Source organism: Rhinolophus ferrumequinum, chromosome 23 (assembly GCF_004115265.2).
Source record: "Rhinolophus ferrumequinum isolate MPI-CBG mRhiFer1 chromosome 23, mRhiFer1_v1.p, whole genome shotgun sequence".
Taxonomy (NCBI): domain Eukaryota; kingdom Metazoa; phylum Chordata; class Mammalia; order Chiroptera; family Rhinolophidae; genus Rhinolophus; species Rhinolophus ferrumequinum.
The window spans coordinates 12,137,262-12,155,043 of NC_046306.1; the positions used below are offsets into that span (position 1 = coordinate 12,137,262).

The 17,782-nt window shown below is 52.1% G+C and overlaps 1 protein-coding gene across 2 annotated transcripts in view; it reads right to left on the reverse strand.

Annotated features, from left to right (window-relative positions):
- SLC12A5 (solute carrier family 12 member 5) overlaps positions 1 to 17,782 on the reverse strand; it is a 37,161-nt gene that overhangs the window by 3,413 nt on the left and 15,966 nt on the right. For both annotated transcript variants that reach the window (XM_033094580.1, XM_033094581.1), the window contains exons 6-23: positions 17,216 to 17,346; positions 15,026 to 15,267; positions 14,082 to 14,293; positions 12,328 to 12,498; positions 11,929 to 12,027; positions 11,729 to 11,786; positions 10,756 to 10,930; positions 9,988 to 10,106; positions 9,587 to 9,685; positions 8,584 to 8,703; positions 7,772 to 7,876; positions 6,334 to 6,502; positions 4,280 to 4,475; positions 3,223 to 3,392; positions 2,646 to 2,777; positions 1,690 to 1,797; positions 481 to 603; positions 190 to 389 (exon numbers count right to left, since the gene is read on the reverse strand). In XM_033094580.1, the coding sequence (XP_032950471.1) occupies positions 190 to 389; positions 481 to 603; positions 1,690 to 1,797; positions 2,646 to 2,777; positions 3,223 to 3,392; positions 4,280 to 4,475; positions 6,334 to 6,502; positions 7,772 to 7,876; positions 8,584 to 8,703; positions 9,587 to 9,685; positions 9,988 to 10,106; positions 10,756 to 10,930; positions 11,729 to 11,786; positions 11,929 to 12,027; positions 12,328 to 12,498; positions 14,082 to 14,293; positions 15,026 to 15,267; positions 17,216 to 17,346 (2,629 nt within the window). The remainder of the gene's footprint in view (positions 1 to 189; positions 390 to 480; positions 604 to 1,689; positions 1,798 to 2,645; positions 2,778 to 3,222; positions 3,393 to 4,279; positions 4,476 to 6,333; positions 6,503 to 7,771; positions 7,877 to 8,583; positions 8,704 to 9,586; positions 9,686 to 9,987; positions 10,107 to 10,755; positions 10,931 to 11,728; positions 11,787 to 11,928; positions 12,028 to 12,327; positions 12,499 to 14,081; positions 14,294 to 15,025; positions 15,268 to 17,215; positions 17,347 to 17,782) is intronic.

The window sequence follows — 17,782 nt, forward strand, 5'->3', positions numbered from 1 at the left end:
GAGTCCTCAGATGGGGGAGGGACCAAGACAAGGTCTGGGCTGGGTCTTCCGACTGCTGGCCCAGGCCCCATTCTGCTCATTTGCTCTGCCTGCTGGCCCAGGCCCCATTCTGCTCATTCGCTCTGCCTTGGGGAGCAAAGACCCTGTAGGCTCACCCCAGACCCTAGCCCTTAGCCCCCAGGCCCATACGGCTTCATGCTGAAGAAGTCCTTGATGCCCTCAGAGGAGACGGGACTGGGGCCCTTATTCTTCTCTGCCACCGACTTGTCCTTGGTCCAGGTGAGATGCACCTTCTCAGGATCGGCCTCGCCCTCCCCCTCAGGCTCCTCCCCTGGGGACGGTGAGCTGCTGGGGCAGCTGGGAGCACTCTGGTCGTGGATCAGCTGCACCTGAGGAATGAATGAAGGGACAGCACGTGACTCCTTTAAAGGCTGAAGGTTCTGCTCCCACTGGCTGGGGCCAAACCACCCAGCTGCACACCTCCTCTTCTGGTTTCTCCTCACTGTCACCAGCCGTCTCTTCTGGGACGTTGAGGCGGAGCCTAGTGTTGGCTGGATTCTTCCTCCGGATTGAGCCACGAGACTCATCTGTGATACTCTGGATCTAGGGAGTGACAAAGGTTGGTGCCAGCTCTGCTGGGAGTCACCACCCATGCCCTGCAAAGAGCTATCACCAGAGCTGAAGTTCAGCCAGAATGCACACTTTCTGGAACTGTACCCGTTGCAATGCTTCCATACCACATAGCTACTGCTCACTGACCTGGCCACTCCAACTCCTCTCTAGAACCCCTCACCTCCCCACCACCTAGCGACCAAAGGGTTAACACATGGCCCTGCAGGGCTCCACCTTAGCACTATGGGCCAGGGTCAGTTCTGAATGGTTCGTGCATAAGCCGTTTCTTACAATTTTTGCTGTCACCTCTGGATAACATCCTTGGAGGGTCTCTGTTTCCCAGCCCAAAGGGGTACCCATCAACCACTATCTGAGAAATATATTATCCACACCTGGGAGACCCATCAAGCATGGTCTGTCACCCTCACCTACAGGATCTGCCACCCATTCCCCAGGCAACCTGTCCCCCATCTCTGAGAGTTTTTCTGTCTCCAGCCCCAGGGTACCGTCACTCCTTTCCCCAAGGACCCCACTCCCTGGGGTGGGACTTTCATCCAAACTCCAGAAGACTCGTGGCCCCATGACACCCCCTCCCCGGAGCTCTTACTCCCATAGCCCAGAGGAGGCTCAGCATCATTCCCCCTGAGAACCCACCCCCACACCTTTGGAAGTTCGCCTCCAACTCCCACTGCCAGCTATATCCACAAATATCCATCTGCTACCCACCCTCTGAGGGGCTATCACATGATCCCTTGTCTCCTACACTGGCACCTCATCTATCATCCAAACACATTTAGGATCCACTGTTCTCCCTTGGACCCCAGAAGTCACACACAGAGGGGAATATTTGTCATCCACGTCACAGCCCCTCTGACTCCTGGCTGGAAGGCCTGGTAGGTGCAGTTGCGGTATATAATCCCTCTGCCGGGGAGCTCGGTGCCAGGAGGAATAAGGGTGATGAGTAATGCTCTCGGTGAAGGTGACAGTGCCAATGGCCAGGAGTGCCAGCCCAGACCTGTGCAGACACAGAGCTGGCAGCAGCTTGATGCTCTGAGAGCCCAGCCAGGGAAGCCTCACCTCCCGCTCCCGCTCGTTCTTGGTTAAATGCATCTGTTTGAGAATCTGGGAACGCTGCTCCATCACCAATGTCTTCTCGTAGGTATAAGCTGAGATGTCGCTTTCATGCTGCGGACAGGCAGGGGAGGGGGTGGGGTGGGGACAAGGGAGGGAAGCATGAGCTCTCGGCTCAGGTGCAAGGCCGAGCGAGGGGAGGCAGGCCCCTTCCTTCTGGCAGCCTAGGGCTTCCCTATCCAATGACCTAGTTTAATCCACAGTGTGGGAGGCTCATTGCCTCCTCAGCCCAACACAGGCCGGGGCATATGAATGGGTGAATCAATGAATCAGTGAATCAATGAATGACCTGGGTAAATGGAAAAGGAGAAGAAATAAAAAAGGAACAAAGGGATGAGCGAATACATACATGAATGAATGGATGGGTGAGTAAATGAATACATTAATGAACATACGGGTAGACTAATGCATAGAGGGATGAGTGGATGGATAAACTGACGGGAGTGGATGGATAAGAAGCTATATACATAGTAACCCTAGAGCCAACCTGTCTGGGTTTGAACCCTGGCTCTGCCACTTAGTGGGCATTGATGGGCAAATGACTTAACCTTTCTGTGCCTCAACTCCCTAAAACGGAAATGCTGATAACTATATCTATTTCATTGCTTGCTATGAGAAGCAATATAGATACAGCACATAGAACAGGGCCTCACGTATCATGAGCGCTATTGGACGTGGCTCTTCTTATAAAGGAGAGAGGGATGGACGGCTAGGTGGGTGGTTGGGTGGGTGGGTGGATGGAGGGATGGACGGATGGACCCTTGGGTGAATGTGTGAGAGGCTAAGAAGTGGATAGGAGGGAGGGATCCAGCATCCTAAGCTGAGGGTTGGGGTCGCCCTAACTGGTGCTAGGAGCAGGTGTTTGGGATCCAAAACTTCAGGGGCAGCTCCTGGGGCCTCACCATCTCTACCACCTCCACCTCTGCAGTGATACGTAAATGGTACAGAAATGTGGTCAGGTCCTTCTTCATCTGGATGCTGTTGTCATCCATCTGGGCCACAGTGAAGATACGCATCTTGCATTTTCTCCAGACCTGAAGGGGAGAACAGGACCCGAAAAGTCCAGCCCAGCTGCAGGGAGGAGATCCAGGGCGAGAATCTAGAGAGGACCCTGTCCCTCACCCTTCCTACCCCTGCTGCCACACAGACACGCAGACCTGAGTCCGCTATCTCAGCTGCCACTCCCTACAAAACCTCCCCTGCTGAGGTGGGGGTCCCCCATTAAGGCTTCACTTGCTTGGGTTAAGCATGGCTCTCCTGTACCGTGCAAGGAAACCCACCAGGGAGACACCGTCAGTTTCTAACATCTCAGAACAAAGAAGGGATGGTATTCCTTTCCCAGGAGCTCACACACAAAGGCTGTCCCTGGCCAGAGCCCATGAGCCTCGCCCACGGACGTGCACACACGCCCGTGCACGTGCACACGTACATGCACACACACGCACGTGTACATGCACACACGCACGCACACACGTGTACCTTGTGGTGCCGCAGCAGGAAGGGCAGCAGCATGAGCATGCCTCCGTCGTGTACAATCCACCAGACATCGATGCTGCCCTCAGAGAAGCGCTCGGGGTTCCCAGGAAACATGGAAACGTTCTTGGTGACCAGCAGCGCCAGGTGACCAGCCGTGGTTTCCCGGACCAGCTCTGGGGGAGGCCAAGGAGAAGGCCCGACAGGAAAACAGACCCTGGTCCCCTCCTGCACCGAGCAGCAGCCACAGGAGCTCCTGGCTCCCAGAACCCCACCCCACCCTGGCCTTGAGCTGAGTCATCAGAAAACCAGCATCTCCCTGGGCCTCATCACTTATTTGCTGTTTGGATTCTCAAACTCTCTGGGCCTCAGTTTCCCCACCTGTCAAGTGGCAACAGCAGGGCATCACCTGCCCTTTCCGATTACTAAACACTCTATCATACATGGGTTCATTTAATCCTCCCAACCACCTTGTAACTATATAACCTATAAGGGAGACAGAATAGCCTAGAGTGAACAGTGCAGTGTGACCTGGAGCAAACTCCTTAATCTCTCTGTGCCTCAGTTTCACAGCCATAAAATGGAGATAAAAATACCTCGCCCTCACAGGACTGCTGAGAGAATTAGCGACTTAGAGAAAGCCTCAACTTGTCTGGCACACAGAATGCAGTCTATAACTGTTAGTTATATATACTATATATACTATAGTACCAACTATTACTAAGGACTGTGATACTCAGAGAGGGTGAGTCACTTGTGAATAATCACACAGGTAGGAACCAGAAGTCAGATTGAGGTCCAGGTCTCTGTGGCTGTAAAGCTGTAGCTCTTCCCACTTCCCTGCACTGTCTTCCTCCCAGGGCTGTGAGCCCTGCAGGAGCCAAGACTGTCTCCCTCACACCTGGGCCCCCAGCACCTAGCATAGTACCTGGCACTTGGCGGGCTTTGAACCCTGGAAGCTCCACATACCAAATCCGCCCAAAGAAGGAGAACCCACCCACAGTCCTCCACCAACCCACCACCGTCCCCAGCCCTCCACTGCCCCCAGCGTGCCCAGCTTTACCGATGAAGTTCCTCCAGGTCTGATGGTCTTCCTTCTGCCGCCAGTTGCGGGGCCAGCCAACCAGCACGGTGTTATGCTGCAGCCCCCCGAGGCCCCCAGACTGAATCAGATGGGACACGCCATCACGCAAGTTGGAGGAAATCACCACCTGGCAGAAGCCTTTCACTTTCTCTGCCTCCATTAGGCGCCGGATGGACTGCGGGTGAGGGGACATCAGGTAAGGACCAGCCACAGGCCCCCCTGGCCCTGCCCGGGCCCTTGCAGCCTCCCTTCCTCCCATCCCTCCCCTCCATCGTCTTCCTCTTCCTGAAGTTCAGCTCTGATCATGTCAGCCTCTGGTGCTAGACAATCGTGCACGGCTCCCTGTCACCTATGGCTCCCATGCCGTGCTGATCAATCAAAGCTCCTCACGATTGAATCCCACACTTCCCACCACCCTGCCATGGCTCATACGGTCCCCTGCAAGCTCTCCACCACCACCCAAACCCCCTCCCCACTGCCGGGCCCAAATCAAATGTCACCTTCTTCAGATACCACCTGCCACACAGACCAGAGTGAAACTCGACTCCTCTGCGAGGCCAATTTGTTTAACAAGTTTTTAAAGTTAGCATAATGACATTCATTTTAAGTGCACATTCCATCTGCACTATGAGGAAAGTGTTCTTATTACTCCCATTGTATAGATGAGGAGATTGAGGCTCCGAGAAATGAAGACTTGCTTAAGGCCACACAGCTAATGGACGCTATTCTAGGGGTTCAACTCCAAGGATCTGACTGCATCGCCCACACTCTTAACCACTACCAGACGTCAAGCAGAGAGGCTTCATTTCCTACCTCTGCCACATCCTGGTTACGTGACTTTGCGCAAATCACCTAAACTCTATGAAACTCAGTTTTCTCATCTGTCAAATGGGGATGATGACAGCTACTTAATTTAGGAATTGGGAGAATTACATGGCATTATATGGATCATAAACACTCAACACCGTCCATTATTCTAGATGTTATTAACTCTAGCACAGCCTCTATCAACATCAGACGAGTTGTGTGCCTTCTGTGAATGTTCCACCTTCCCCACCAGCCTTGAGTGACCACACTGAGGGCTACGATTTGGTCCTTCACATCTCCATCTCCCTGTGCCCTGCCCGATGTCTGGTGCACAGCACATTCTCAGCCACTGCACATTGAATTAAACTGACCAGTGGAGGCCTCCAGCTCTGGGCCTTGACAGATTGGTGTGAACGGCCCACTGAGGCAGAAATAGCAACTGTCACAAGCTATTACGGGTGCCCCTCCCCAACTCACCTTGCCTCCCTCGGGCCCCCTTTCCCCTCTCCACAACTGGTCACAGCCCGAGAGGACAGAGACCTAAATCATAACCAGAACCCACTTCCTCTGCTACCCACCAGGTTCCGACACCTGTTAGTGCCTCTTAATGCAGACACCGGTCACCCCAACCCACACTGGCTCTATACACAGCTCTGTGGGCACGGACCCGTGGATGGGCACAAGAGCAGGTGACATGCAGCCGGGGACTGGGTTTCAAATCCTGACTATGCTTCTAGACAGCTTTATGACTTTCCTTTGAGCAAGTTGCTTTCCTTCTGTGCATCACAGTTTCTTCCGGTGCCAAATGTGGATACTCACACTGCTGACTGCACATGGTGTGGGGATTGAAGACTCCCTGGATGTGAAAACACTTAGAAAGGTTTAACTTTGACAGGAAGACTTCTGAAGTAGGAGTCAAACAGTCCTAATGTCAGCCTCTGTTTTCTGTCTTTAGACAAGTGAGCTGACTTCTCTAAGCCTCAGTTTCCATATCCATAAAATGGGCCCTTCGGACTCAGATGGTCTTTGGTTCTGTGAGTTGGATTCTAAGGAAGTCACTCCCTGAGCCCTTAGACTCCTCTTCTAAGGAGGAGTCTAAGGAAGAGGAAAACAAAGTCTGAGTCCCTATTGATCCCAAAGGAGGAAGGAAGGAAAGTGTAAAGAAGCAAAGACTGTCTTCCTGAGTGCCCTGTCCTTACCCCCTCCCACCCAGGGCCTCCACTCACCTCCTCTGCCCGCTGGGCCTGGGGATGATTGTCCAGAAAGGTGCCCTCAAGAACAGAGCCTACAATGGTCAGGCCTTTCCCTGCCTTGAGCTGGGAGGTCAATGAGAGCAGCTGTGGGTGTACCACATTCTGGTCTTGGTCCACACGTACCAGCACCAGCAGCTGTGGCCTGAAGAGGGTGCAGTCACATGATCCATCCACCACCCACCATAGACCCGTTCACCTATACACCACACACCAGCGAGTTCACTAACCATCCGTCCTCTACACCCCCTCCACCTATGTCCCCATAGCCTATCCATCCACCCAAACATCCATCCGTCCATCCATCCGTTTCCTTGAATACCAATCCAGCCAGCCTCTCCCACGCATCCATCCACCGCTCCATCTACCTCACTCATCCATCCATCCTTCCACTCAACCACCTACCTGTCTATTTCATCCTTCAGTCACCTGCTTATGTCCATATTAATTTACCTACACGTGTATCATTTACTCAATTACCCGCACATCAACCTACCACCATCCATTCACACATCTATCTATTCACCCAACCACCCTCCCATATATATGTATGCACTTGGCCATCTACCCACATATTTATCCACTCACTTCCTTATTTATTTAGCCATCTCATCCATCTAACCACCATCAATTTAATAGCATTCTCCAAGCACCTACTCTGGGCTAGACCCTGTGCTAAGCACTTGAGAATTCACAGACGAATAATGCACAGCCCTGGTCTGGGGAAGCCTGTTTTGTAGACATTGGTAAGGACAAGCCGATGACGTCCTAGGGAGAGGTCAGAGTTCCAGGCTTTGCTCTTGGCAGTGGGAACCTGAGGGAGGTGAGTGAGGGGTTGTGTTTGCACAGCCATCAGGGAGAAAGCACCCTGGGCTGGGAGGGGGGAGGTGGAGATGCTGGTTCCACTTCTGCCTTCCATGACCTCTGAGACCCTCTCTGGTCCCTGACTTTCACATGAATGAAATGGAGGGATTGTTATGATTCTAGAAATTTCTAAGAGGCCCGATAACTCTCAGAATGGATGATTCAACCTCTCCCGGAGCAAATGCCACATTATATTATGTGTATCTGTTTCTGTGTGTGCCTTCTCCACGGAACTATGAGCTCACTGCATCCCCAGAGACCGGAAGGGGGCTTGGCACGTATCATGTATTCATACATTTTTTAAAATAAATAATGGAGTAAATGAGTGGATGAATAGATGGTCAGAAGACTGGCCTGGTGGGTGGGGTTTGGAGAACAAATGTCTGGAACGCAGCCCAGCCTTGGTTCTGTAGGTGGCAAGGTTTCAGGCGAGGCTGAGCTGAGGCGTCGTGGTGGGGACACCACTCAGCAAAACAAAGCCTGTGAGGTAGGTCCGGCCCTGCTCTCTTCCTCTCCCTCGCCGGAGCCTTCATGTGCTCCCACCACTCACCTCCAGTTCTTGGTGTGCGGAGGCCCTTCCTCCAGGCGTAGGAGGGCATAGCGAGCAGCACTGAGAGACAGGCCTCGGATGCCATCACCCCACTCCTTCTCCGCCCTGGGGGCCAGGAAAGGGGATCAGAGGAGGGCGGAAAGCCAGGGAGTGTCAGGGAGAACCTTCCACACTGAAGTGGCCGCCCCAAGGCCGAGCCCTCTATCTCAGGCTCCTGCCCGCTCCATTTCTCAAAGCTTCAGCCCCTCCCTCTGCTCCTGGTCCCCTATCTCCCAATCCCACCCCATGTCACCCCTTCTTCTCCACTCGACCCCCACTTCCTGCCTCATCCCCATCCCAGCCCCCACCCACCCATCACCGTCACCTGTTGCCCTTCCTCCCCTCTCCTTTTCTCCCCTTTCCCCTCTCCTTTTCTCCCCTTTCCCTCTCCCCTCCTCCCCTCTCCCCTCCTCCCCTCTCCCCTCCTCCCCTCTCCCCTCTCCCCTCCTCCCTCCTCCCCTCTCCCTCCTCCCTCCTCCCCTTTCCCCTCCTCCCCTTTCCCCTCCTCCCCTCTCCCCTCCTCCCTCCTCCCCTCTCCCCTCCTTCCTCCTCCCCTCGCCCCTCCCCCTTCCTCCCCTCTCCCCTCCTCCTTCCTCACTTCTCCCCTCCTCCCTCCTATCCTCTCCCCTCCTCCCTCCTTCCCTCTCCCCTCCTCCCTCCTCTCCTCTCCCCTCCTCCCTCCTCCCTCTCCCCTCCTCCCTCCTCCCTCTCTCCTCCTCCCTCCTCCCCTCTCCCCTCCTCCCTCCTTCCCTCTCCCCTCCTCCCACACTTACCCGCGGTACTCAATATACTTGTAGATGAGCCCAGCAATAAGCATGGCCACCAGGGCGTAATACCAGGAGCAGATGAACATGAGGGCCAGGCAGAGGCTCATGCCCAGGAAGGAGAGTGTCCTGGACAATGGGAGGGAGACACAGTCTCTGAGCCCTAGAGGGGCTGTCATTGGTGCCAGGGCTCAGACAACAAGAATTAGATGGGGCAAAGTCTAGGGGACGTCACACCCTTATCCCCATGACACCACGGGGATATGGGACCCTCTGGATAAATGAGCAGCCACAGACAGGGCACCACCCTATGTCCCACCCAACTCCTAGTCACTACCCCGCCTGTCCCACTGCCTTAGACCCTTCCAGGCTGCCCTTCCAGATGGGTTCTGGGGCAGGGGTCTCTGGGGAGAGTTGGAGGCAGGATCTCCCAAGAGAACTATTCCCCAGGAAGAAGCAACTGGCAAAGCAAGAGCACTGAGATGGGAGACAGGCGGCTGGGTTCTAATCCAGGCATGCCAGCTGGGAGGCCTCGGGCCAGTCCCTTCCCCTGTTTGAGCCTCCATTTCCTTTTGATAGAAAAAGCATCACCATTCCTGCCCGGTCTGCCCCATGGGCCTGTTGTGAGGATGAAGAGTCTTAAAGCAAAATGACCCCAGAAGGACTCCAGCCTCCACGTAATGAGCATCTGCTGAGCACCAAGCACCGGATTGCTCACAGGGCGCTAGGAGGTAAGGGCAGTTATCATCCCATCTCACAGCTGAGGAAACTGAGGTTTCCTCATCCGGGTGGTACGATGGTGAGCATTATGGACAGGGGAGGGGTTATAGCTGTTATGTTATTGCTGGTGATTGCAAGGAAGCCCTCTCCAGGACCTTTCTCATGCTAGTTAGGCTACAAAAGCTGGAGTCTGGGATCCTTAGACCTGGAGGGATAAGCTGGGGTGGGGTGGGGATTGGGGGGAGATAAGAGAATGGTTCTGTGGGCTGCAGAGGGGGAACGGAGCACCCACCAGTGGTAATATCGAAAGCGTGGCCTCCAGTTGGGTGTCCTCAGCAGCGTCTGTACTGCACAGGCCAAGTTCACAAACATGTAACACATCAGGAAGAACCTGGAACGCGGAAAATCCCCGAGAGAGACAGAGATGCAAGAGGAGGCAGAAACAGAAAGAGAAACATAGGGGAAGAAAGGGAGAGAGAGGAAAACAAAGGAGGAAACGAATCATGTTCTAGTGCTTCAAAGGCCAAATCCCCTTACAACACACCCTGCTGCACATGCAGGATGGGTTTCTATGGCATTGGGGAACCCCCTGGGGTTGTTCAAATGTCTGGGCGTGCTGTCCCGGATTACAGCGGCAATATCCAGGTAGAGAGACCCCCGGAGCTAGTGGGAAGGCAAGAAGCCAGCACGCACATAGAGAGGATGGGGGCGACCTCGTCGAGGGATGCAATGAGGATGCCAATCTCGCAGATGCAGGCGGTGAGGAGCAAGGCCCACGTGGGCTCGCCGTTGGCTTTACCATGGCCAAAGACCTGAGGACAGAGCAAGCAAGCAGCATGGGGGCCTGAGACTTCACGAACTTCTCGTGTCTCCTCTAGTCTTGGGGACCCGTGCAGTAGAGGCAGGGACCCCCCTAACCAATAAGGAGGTAGGGACTGGATGCTGTATTTCTCATCTTTTAAGGGTACCTAAGGGAATACCAGGCTTTTGCTGCAGCTCCCCCTCCCTGACATTGGTACCCCAGTGCAATGAAGTTCAAATGATCCCTTAAGGGGAAAAGAAGGGGACAGCTGGGAGAAGAACTCCAGGAGGCCAGCAAGCGGTCATGACTGTGTGTGCCATAAATCTTTTTTTTTTTTTTTTTAAGCACCATGGGGAGAGCTGCCCCTTTCTTGCCCTTTGGCTGCCTCCTTGAGTCCCTGCCTGATCACTAGACCAAAGGAGGGCCATTTATTTTTTCCCTAAGAGCAGACAACTCTGCCTAAGGAGATGACACTGGCCCTGGGCCAGATCCCAAAGAAGGTACAACCATTCTTCTTACAGGCAGCAGAGAACACAAGGGCCCAGAAGGCAGTTCGAGGCTTGGCGTGGCCCTGGCTCACTGGGTGGCCTGTCTGGGCAGGCGCCTGGCTGGCTGACATAGGGGTGTTCTGTTCTCCCCACACTCTGCCCCCCACTGACCTGCAGGAAGGGCACTATGCCATCCCGGGAGATGGCCTGCAGCAGGCGTGGGGCCCCTGTGAGGCTCTGCAGCCCAGCCCCACAGGTGGAGAAGAAGGATCCGATGACAATAACCCAGGGGGATGGCCACGCCAGTGTGCCCACCACCAAGTTGCCATTCACAGCTTCGCCAAACCTGGAATGAAGCAGCAAAGGGGCAGGAGATGCTGGGTGAGCAATGCCGCCTGGATTTCCAGGGCGGGTCTCCCACACCAACTTCAGGACCAACTTCTGCTCACCACAGAACTAGGCTCTGTAGGGGCAAAGGGGGGGACAAAGCCTCCAAAGTCCTGGGCACTTTCTGTCTGTGTGACCTTGGGCAAGTCATTTAACCTCTCTTTGCCTCAGCTTCCTCAGCTGTAGAATGAGAAGCATTACAAACCCATCCCATACAACTGATGAGAGGATGAAAGGAGATAACACATGTAAAAGGCTTAGCCCGGTGCCTGGAACACGGTGGTGATCTAGATCGCAGCCTCCTGCTTCCACAGCCCGTGTACTTCATGTTGTCACCACCCTCACTGCTCTACCTTTCACGTCTGTTGACAAATATGGTTACTGTTTCCAAAGAGCTCCTTCAGGACAAAAATCATGGGTTATTTATCTTCATTCCCCCCAGAACCTGGACAGTGACCAACACATTGACATCCAGGAAATATTAAATGAATTAATAGACTGTAAAGGAAAACAAACAAACAAAAAGGAAGTGTCATTATCCTAAAGGAAATGAGACACCATTCAAGCTTCTTGAGCTGGAGTGATGTGAGAGACATGAACTATAATATAAGAAGGTGAGTTGGCAAGCAGTTCCCTGTCATCTGCCTCCCACAAGGTCCCTTGCACAGGTTCAACACCCCCAGGCAGGTGTTTCCCAGAACTCTGCCCCCCATACCCACCCCCCCAGGATAGGATGAGCCCTGATTCCCTTACTTACTTGTCCCGCAGGACGACCCCCTCAATGCAGGCCCCAAACAGAACAACGGAGCTGATATCTGCAGCAGAGGATGAAGGAGAATTCCCAGGGTGGCATTCCCCCTTCATCACCACCCCTCCTGAGCCAGCGGGTGGGGCAGCACCTGCCCACTCTTTAGCCCTCCCCACCCACAGTGGTCCCAGCCCAGCAGTGCAGGATACAGACAGCAGAGGTGGTGGCAATGGCCAAGATGGTGCCGGTGGGAATTGACTTCTGGGCATCCCGCAGGTCCCCAGAGCGGTTAGAACCAGCCATGATCCCTGTGAACAGAAAAGCTAGGACAAGGGCCACAGAAGACCAGACAGACTGAGAAGACAGGACCCCAGCCTCGGAGTCAGGAAGCCTGGAATCTGGTCCCGGCATATGGATTTGTGGGAGAACTTGGGCAAGTTCCTTGGCTTCTCCTGGCTTGAATTCCCTCATCTGTCTAACGGGAACTGAATTGTTGGCTCCTGTTTATGGGATGGGGTGGATGGACTGTGAAGCTCCCCACGTCATCAATGACGTCTCTTCTCCATCCACCCCCAGGCAGAGCCCTCCCTCTCTGAGCTCCCCTTCACCTGTGACTGAGGGGAAGTAGATGCCAACCAGCAGAGTGAAGTAGGAGGTCATATCACTGAAGACATAGGGATGGTCCAGGTCGACAGGGGTGCTATCAGCCAGGCCCACTGAGGAGATCCCCTGCTTCTCCACAATCACTCCCTTGGTCAGGTAGGTGCTCCAGAGGTTCTCTGTGGGGGAGAGAGAATGCTCAGGAAAGACCGGAAGTCAGGGTGCCAGAGCTCTGGAGCCAAGAGGTGGTGTGAGCAAAAAGAAGGGTGAAGGTCAGCCACTTCTCACTGCCCCCAGGCCTTGGCTCTCTTTTATTCCCGCTGACATTTCCCAAGCTCCTGCTTTGGGCCAGGCCACATGCAGGGACTTTGCACATGAACCAGATTTGACCCTTGCCCTCAAACAGACCAGTTTACTAGGGCAAACACCCCTATCTCAGACTGATTCAATGTCCCAAACTGATCTCACCACCCACCCACCCCAAACCAGCTCCTTTCCTGGATCCCTTATCTCAGTAAATGGCCATCAGTTCAGACACCTTGGCATTGCTTTCAACCGCCCCCTTTCCCCAGCTCCATTTCAAAACCATCTCCAACTTATGTCCGTCACTCTTCCTAAATATTTCTAAAATATGCCCCTCGTCTCCTTTCCAGGGTTATTCTACTTCGGCCCTGTTGACTTTTGGGGCTAGGTAATTCTTTGTTTTGGGGACTTTTCTATAGCATTGTAGGATGTGTAGCAACATCCTGGGCTCTACACACTAGATGCCATTAACAACCCTCTAGTGTAATAACCAAAACCCAAAACTGTCTCCAGACATTGCCACACATCTCCTGTGGGGCCAAACAGCCTTGGTGGAGGACACTGTTCCATTCCCACTGCCTTCACTCCATCACCTAGGTCAGAAAACCGTTCTCTCTCACTCGGGACGCAGCATCAGCCTCTTGCTGGACTCCCTGCCTCTGTCCTCTCCCCATTAGCCTCCAGAGTAAACCTTCAGAAACGACAAGCTGACCATGTCCCTCACTTACTCAAAACCCTTCAGTGGCTTCTCATTACCTTGAGAACACAGTCAAAACTCTCCAACATTTCCCAGGCCCACCACAGTCTGGCTCCTGCCAGCCTCCCCAACTTCATTTCTTGAGCCCCTCCTTCCTTTGCACTTTATGCCCCAGTCATTCCAGACTGCTCATGGTTGGAAGGACACAACAGGCTTCTCTGTGTCTGCGTGATTTTTAGGCAAGCCGTTCTTCTGCCTGTAATTCCTTCATTCCCTTAATATAACTGAAAACCTCTTATGTGTCCTTCAAAAGCCTTTTCAGATGAGTCCAGGAAACTTGGTCTTACCACCTTGTACATACGACCGCTCCGTCTCCAGGGAGGTCTCTGTTCATTGACTGTACATCTACGCACATCATAACTTATGTGCTATTACATCCATGTCTGCCCTTAGACTCCTTGAGGCCGAGGACTGTGACTTATTTATGCTGCATTCCTGGGGCTTAGCACAGTGCTAGGCACTTAGTAGGGACTTGTTAAACTGACGACTTTCTTTCCTATTAGGTGATAAGATACTCAAAGGCTCCCTTTTATCTCGACCCCTCCATGATCCCACGGACAGACGTACCCAGAGCAGGTGATCAATTACACCTGATCGAATTGAACTGAATCCCAAGTAGAGTCCCTGAGACTTCACTGTTTATCCCACTGTTTATCCCTCCGCAGTGTCCCCTGGACACCAGCCCCCTGCCCTCCCCCAGACCTTTGATGAGGCCACTGGCTGCACCAGGGATGCCCTGGATCTCCGTGACGTTGTTTTGGGCGAAGTACTCATCACAGGTGGCATTGAGAAAGCGAGAGGAACAGAAAAGGCCCCAGAGCTGTGTGGTCACCGTCTCATTTCCTTCCCAAGCTAGCTTGGCACAGACATCAAAGCCATGGCGAGACAGTGTGCGGTTCCCCAGGAGGCAGATCCTAGGGAGAGAAACAAGGGAGGAAGATGGCGGGGGACATAACCTTGCTCTGGCTTCACAGTAGAACCATCAGGGGAGCTCTGAAAAACACAGATGCCAGGGCCTCATATCCAGACATTCTGATTGAATTGGGATGAAGCCCAGAATTGGCTTTTGTTCAAAGCTCTCCTAAGTGATTCTAATATACAGCCACAGCCGAGAACCACCGCTTTAGTGCAATGTTGTTTCAGCACCGTGGACAGCAGTCTCTGCTTGTGGCTCTCGTGGGCAGTGGGATATAGGGGAATCTGTCCTAGGGAGAGAGGCCGGACCAAGAGGGATCTGAGCTGCTAGACATTCTTTTCTGTGTCTTTTCTTATGCTAGAGAAGGTGTTTAACACTAAATGGTTGTCCCATTCCAGGGAGTTGTCCCCGCCCCAGAAATGTTTCCCTAACATAGACTGTTCATCCCTCTAGAAATCATTCCACTTGGCTCTTCCCCAGTCTACCCCACCAGCAAGTAGTTGATCCTCACAAGGGAAACGTGGTCACTCCCAGAAATGTTTTCCTACTCTGAAGAGATTGCTCCCAAACCAGGAGAGATTTTTCCCTCCCAAGGGAGTTTGCTCTGAATCCACAACCACTCTGATTCTGAAAGATTGGGAAAGGGATTGGCAGAGACTGGTGTGCAGAACCTGAAACTGGGCCAGAGAGGACAAGGACGATGCCTTGGGCTCAGAGCAGCAGCACTTACGGGAAGTTGGGTGGGTCAAAGGCGGACTTGATGACCCCTGCATAGATGGCCAGGATGGAGAGGATGACACAACCCAGGAAAACAAGAGCAAACTTGTTGACATACTTGACGCCCACAAATACCACAGTGGCCATGCAGGTGAGCACACAGGTGCCATACACACGCATATTGTTCAACATGGCTGCTGCCTCCCCGCTGGCATCTTCTGCCTTAAAAATGGCCATAGCTGGGAAGAGGTAAGCCTGTGGGAAAGGGGTGAGGTTAGGCAAGTAACCCAGTAAGAACCAACTGAGAATCACCCCCAAAGAAATAACCTGAAGTGCAGGCAGGGCTTTGGAGAAAAGATAATGATCACAGCAAATTTACAGTAGAGCAAGACTAGAAATGAGATCCAATGATAGGGAAGACTTAAGGAAATCATGATCTATCCTGCAAGGACCGTTATACAGTCATTAAAAAGGTTATTATGAAGATGGTGGGAGCAATTTATAATTTCTATTATTTTTGTTATCAAGTACAATTCTCAATGATTACTGTTTTTATTATTTCTAATAGAAAGGCAGAAATAAATTAGATATTCATCCTTAGAGGATTGGGTGAATAAATCATGACATTTCCATGTAGACTATGGAACTGTTGAAAAGGATAAATGGATTTATCTAAACTAACTCAAAAAGTTATTCATGTTATATTAGGGAACAACAATCAAGTTTTTTAAAAAATGTGGCTTGTGATCTCATTTTTATAAGTATATATGTGTACTTACATGTAAACATATACACATATATGCAAAACAATGTCTCTGTGTGTGAAGATACATCAAAATGTGGATAATCGCTATTCTTTTTGCACATCTGTATTTTCTATAATTTCTCTTCTAAATATTAACATGTGTATATTCTTACAAAAGTTATTTTCATTTGTAAATTATATTCATGATGAGAGTTTTTATTTAGGGAACTCTATAGTTATATTTTACAAAGACAGAATACAATATCATATAGAAAAACGAAAAACTAGGAAATACACCAAAACGTTAGTGATTTTCTTTGGGTGACTGTTATTTCCTTTGTTACATTCTTTCATATTTTTCCAATTTTATGCAATGAGCAGAATTGCTTTTATAATAGTTTTCTTTTAATTATTTAGCTTTGTAAAAGTCACAAGGTGTATTATTATTCTCTCATAATTTGGCTCCTCAGGTCTTTTATTCCCCATCCATCCTCCCTGTCCTTGCATCCCTCCATTCTGCCCCAAAACCAGAAGCTTTGACATCTTTTAGTCCTCAGTCTCCAAGGCAGGGTGGTAGAGTGGACAGGCAATGGGCTTTGGGATCAGAAAGACACAGGTTCACACGGCCTCCACATGTTCAAATCCCTTCCTTAAATTCTCTGAGCCTTGCTTTCCTCATCTGTAAAATGGGGACATCTACTAACTCGTGGGAGACTTGGGGATTAGCTGAAATGATACATTGCAGACCATGGGGCCTGGATAGTGTAGAGGCTTGGGAAATATCAGCCCTGCTTCCTCTATACCACAGAAACCTCTTCAGCTCCCACTTCCTCCTGGAGGGGCCGGAATGGAGACCAAAGTCAGCAGCCATCTCCTTCAAACACTACCCACGCACTTGACTTCTTCTCATCAGTCACTACTCCTGGCAGATCTCTGTACTCACGCCCTCATAACTTTCTTCCGTTTTGCAATCCACTAGCCATCAGCCCTCTACAATGAACATTCATAGCTTACTTAGCGCAGTCCCTGGCACGTGGTTGGCGATCACAAAACGGTAGCAATGGTGCGACATTGCTATTGTCATTTCTACCACGATTTTACTCTCATCAACCTACCTCTGCCACTGGTAGCTGAGTGACCTTGAATAAGTCACTTCACTCTGAGCTTCTCATTTGTAAGATGGGCGTAATAATACTTAAACCTCATGAGGATTCACGATAATGACTGTAAAGCACTTAGAACTCTGCTGAGCGCACAGTGGGTGCCTGATAAACGGCAGCTGTTTGTGTTACATAATCACTGCATCTTGTCTCCCCAACTGGACCGTGAACTATTTAAAGGCAGAACCACATCTGATTTCCCTTTGGCCTTACTGAGTGGCCTGTAGGAGGAGTCCAGGGAGCATTGGTTAACTGGCCGATGCCTGGGACCCCACACCTCCTCCCCGGCCCCTCTCACCAGCAGGATTTCGATGGTGCCCAGGATGTACATGGCCCCAGCAAAGGTAGTGCCCAGGTAGAAGCAGAGGCCCACAGCGCCCCCAAACTCTGGGCCCAGAGACCTGGAAATCATGTAGTAGGAGCCGCCAGCTGCAGAAAGAACCTAGTATCAGTGAGAGGTTCAAGGAACACGGTTGCCACTCCGGGTGAGGGGGGCTCAGGGACAGAGATGGGAAGTGGGCTGCTCTGGGCCTCACGGGCCTTACAGGCTGCGGCTTTAGGACTGGTGGGAGACGCAGCTCGCCACTCGAGTGGATTTTGCAGCACTGATTACCATGTTGCTAATTACCCCTCTAAGGAGGTCATGGCTCAGAAAATGGGGTGATGGAGAGGAGGGTCTCTGGCAAAGGGAGACCGTGCACTGTCCTAACCCCATCAATCACCTCCCTCGCCTCCCCTGCACCTACACTCGCATCCCCACCTACCCCACCAACATCATAGCCCAGCTCCCAGGTCTGCGACATTGCCTCTCTTGGGTCCTGATGGCCCCCAAAACCTGGAGTACTCTCTCTCCTTCCAATTACCC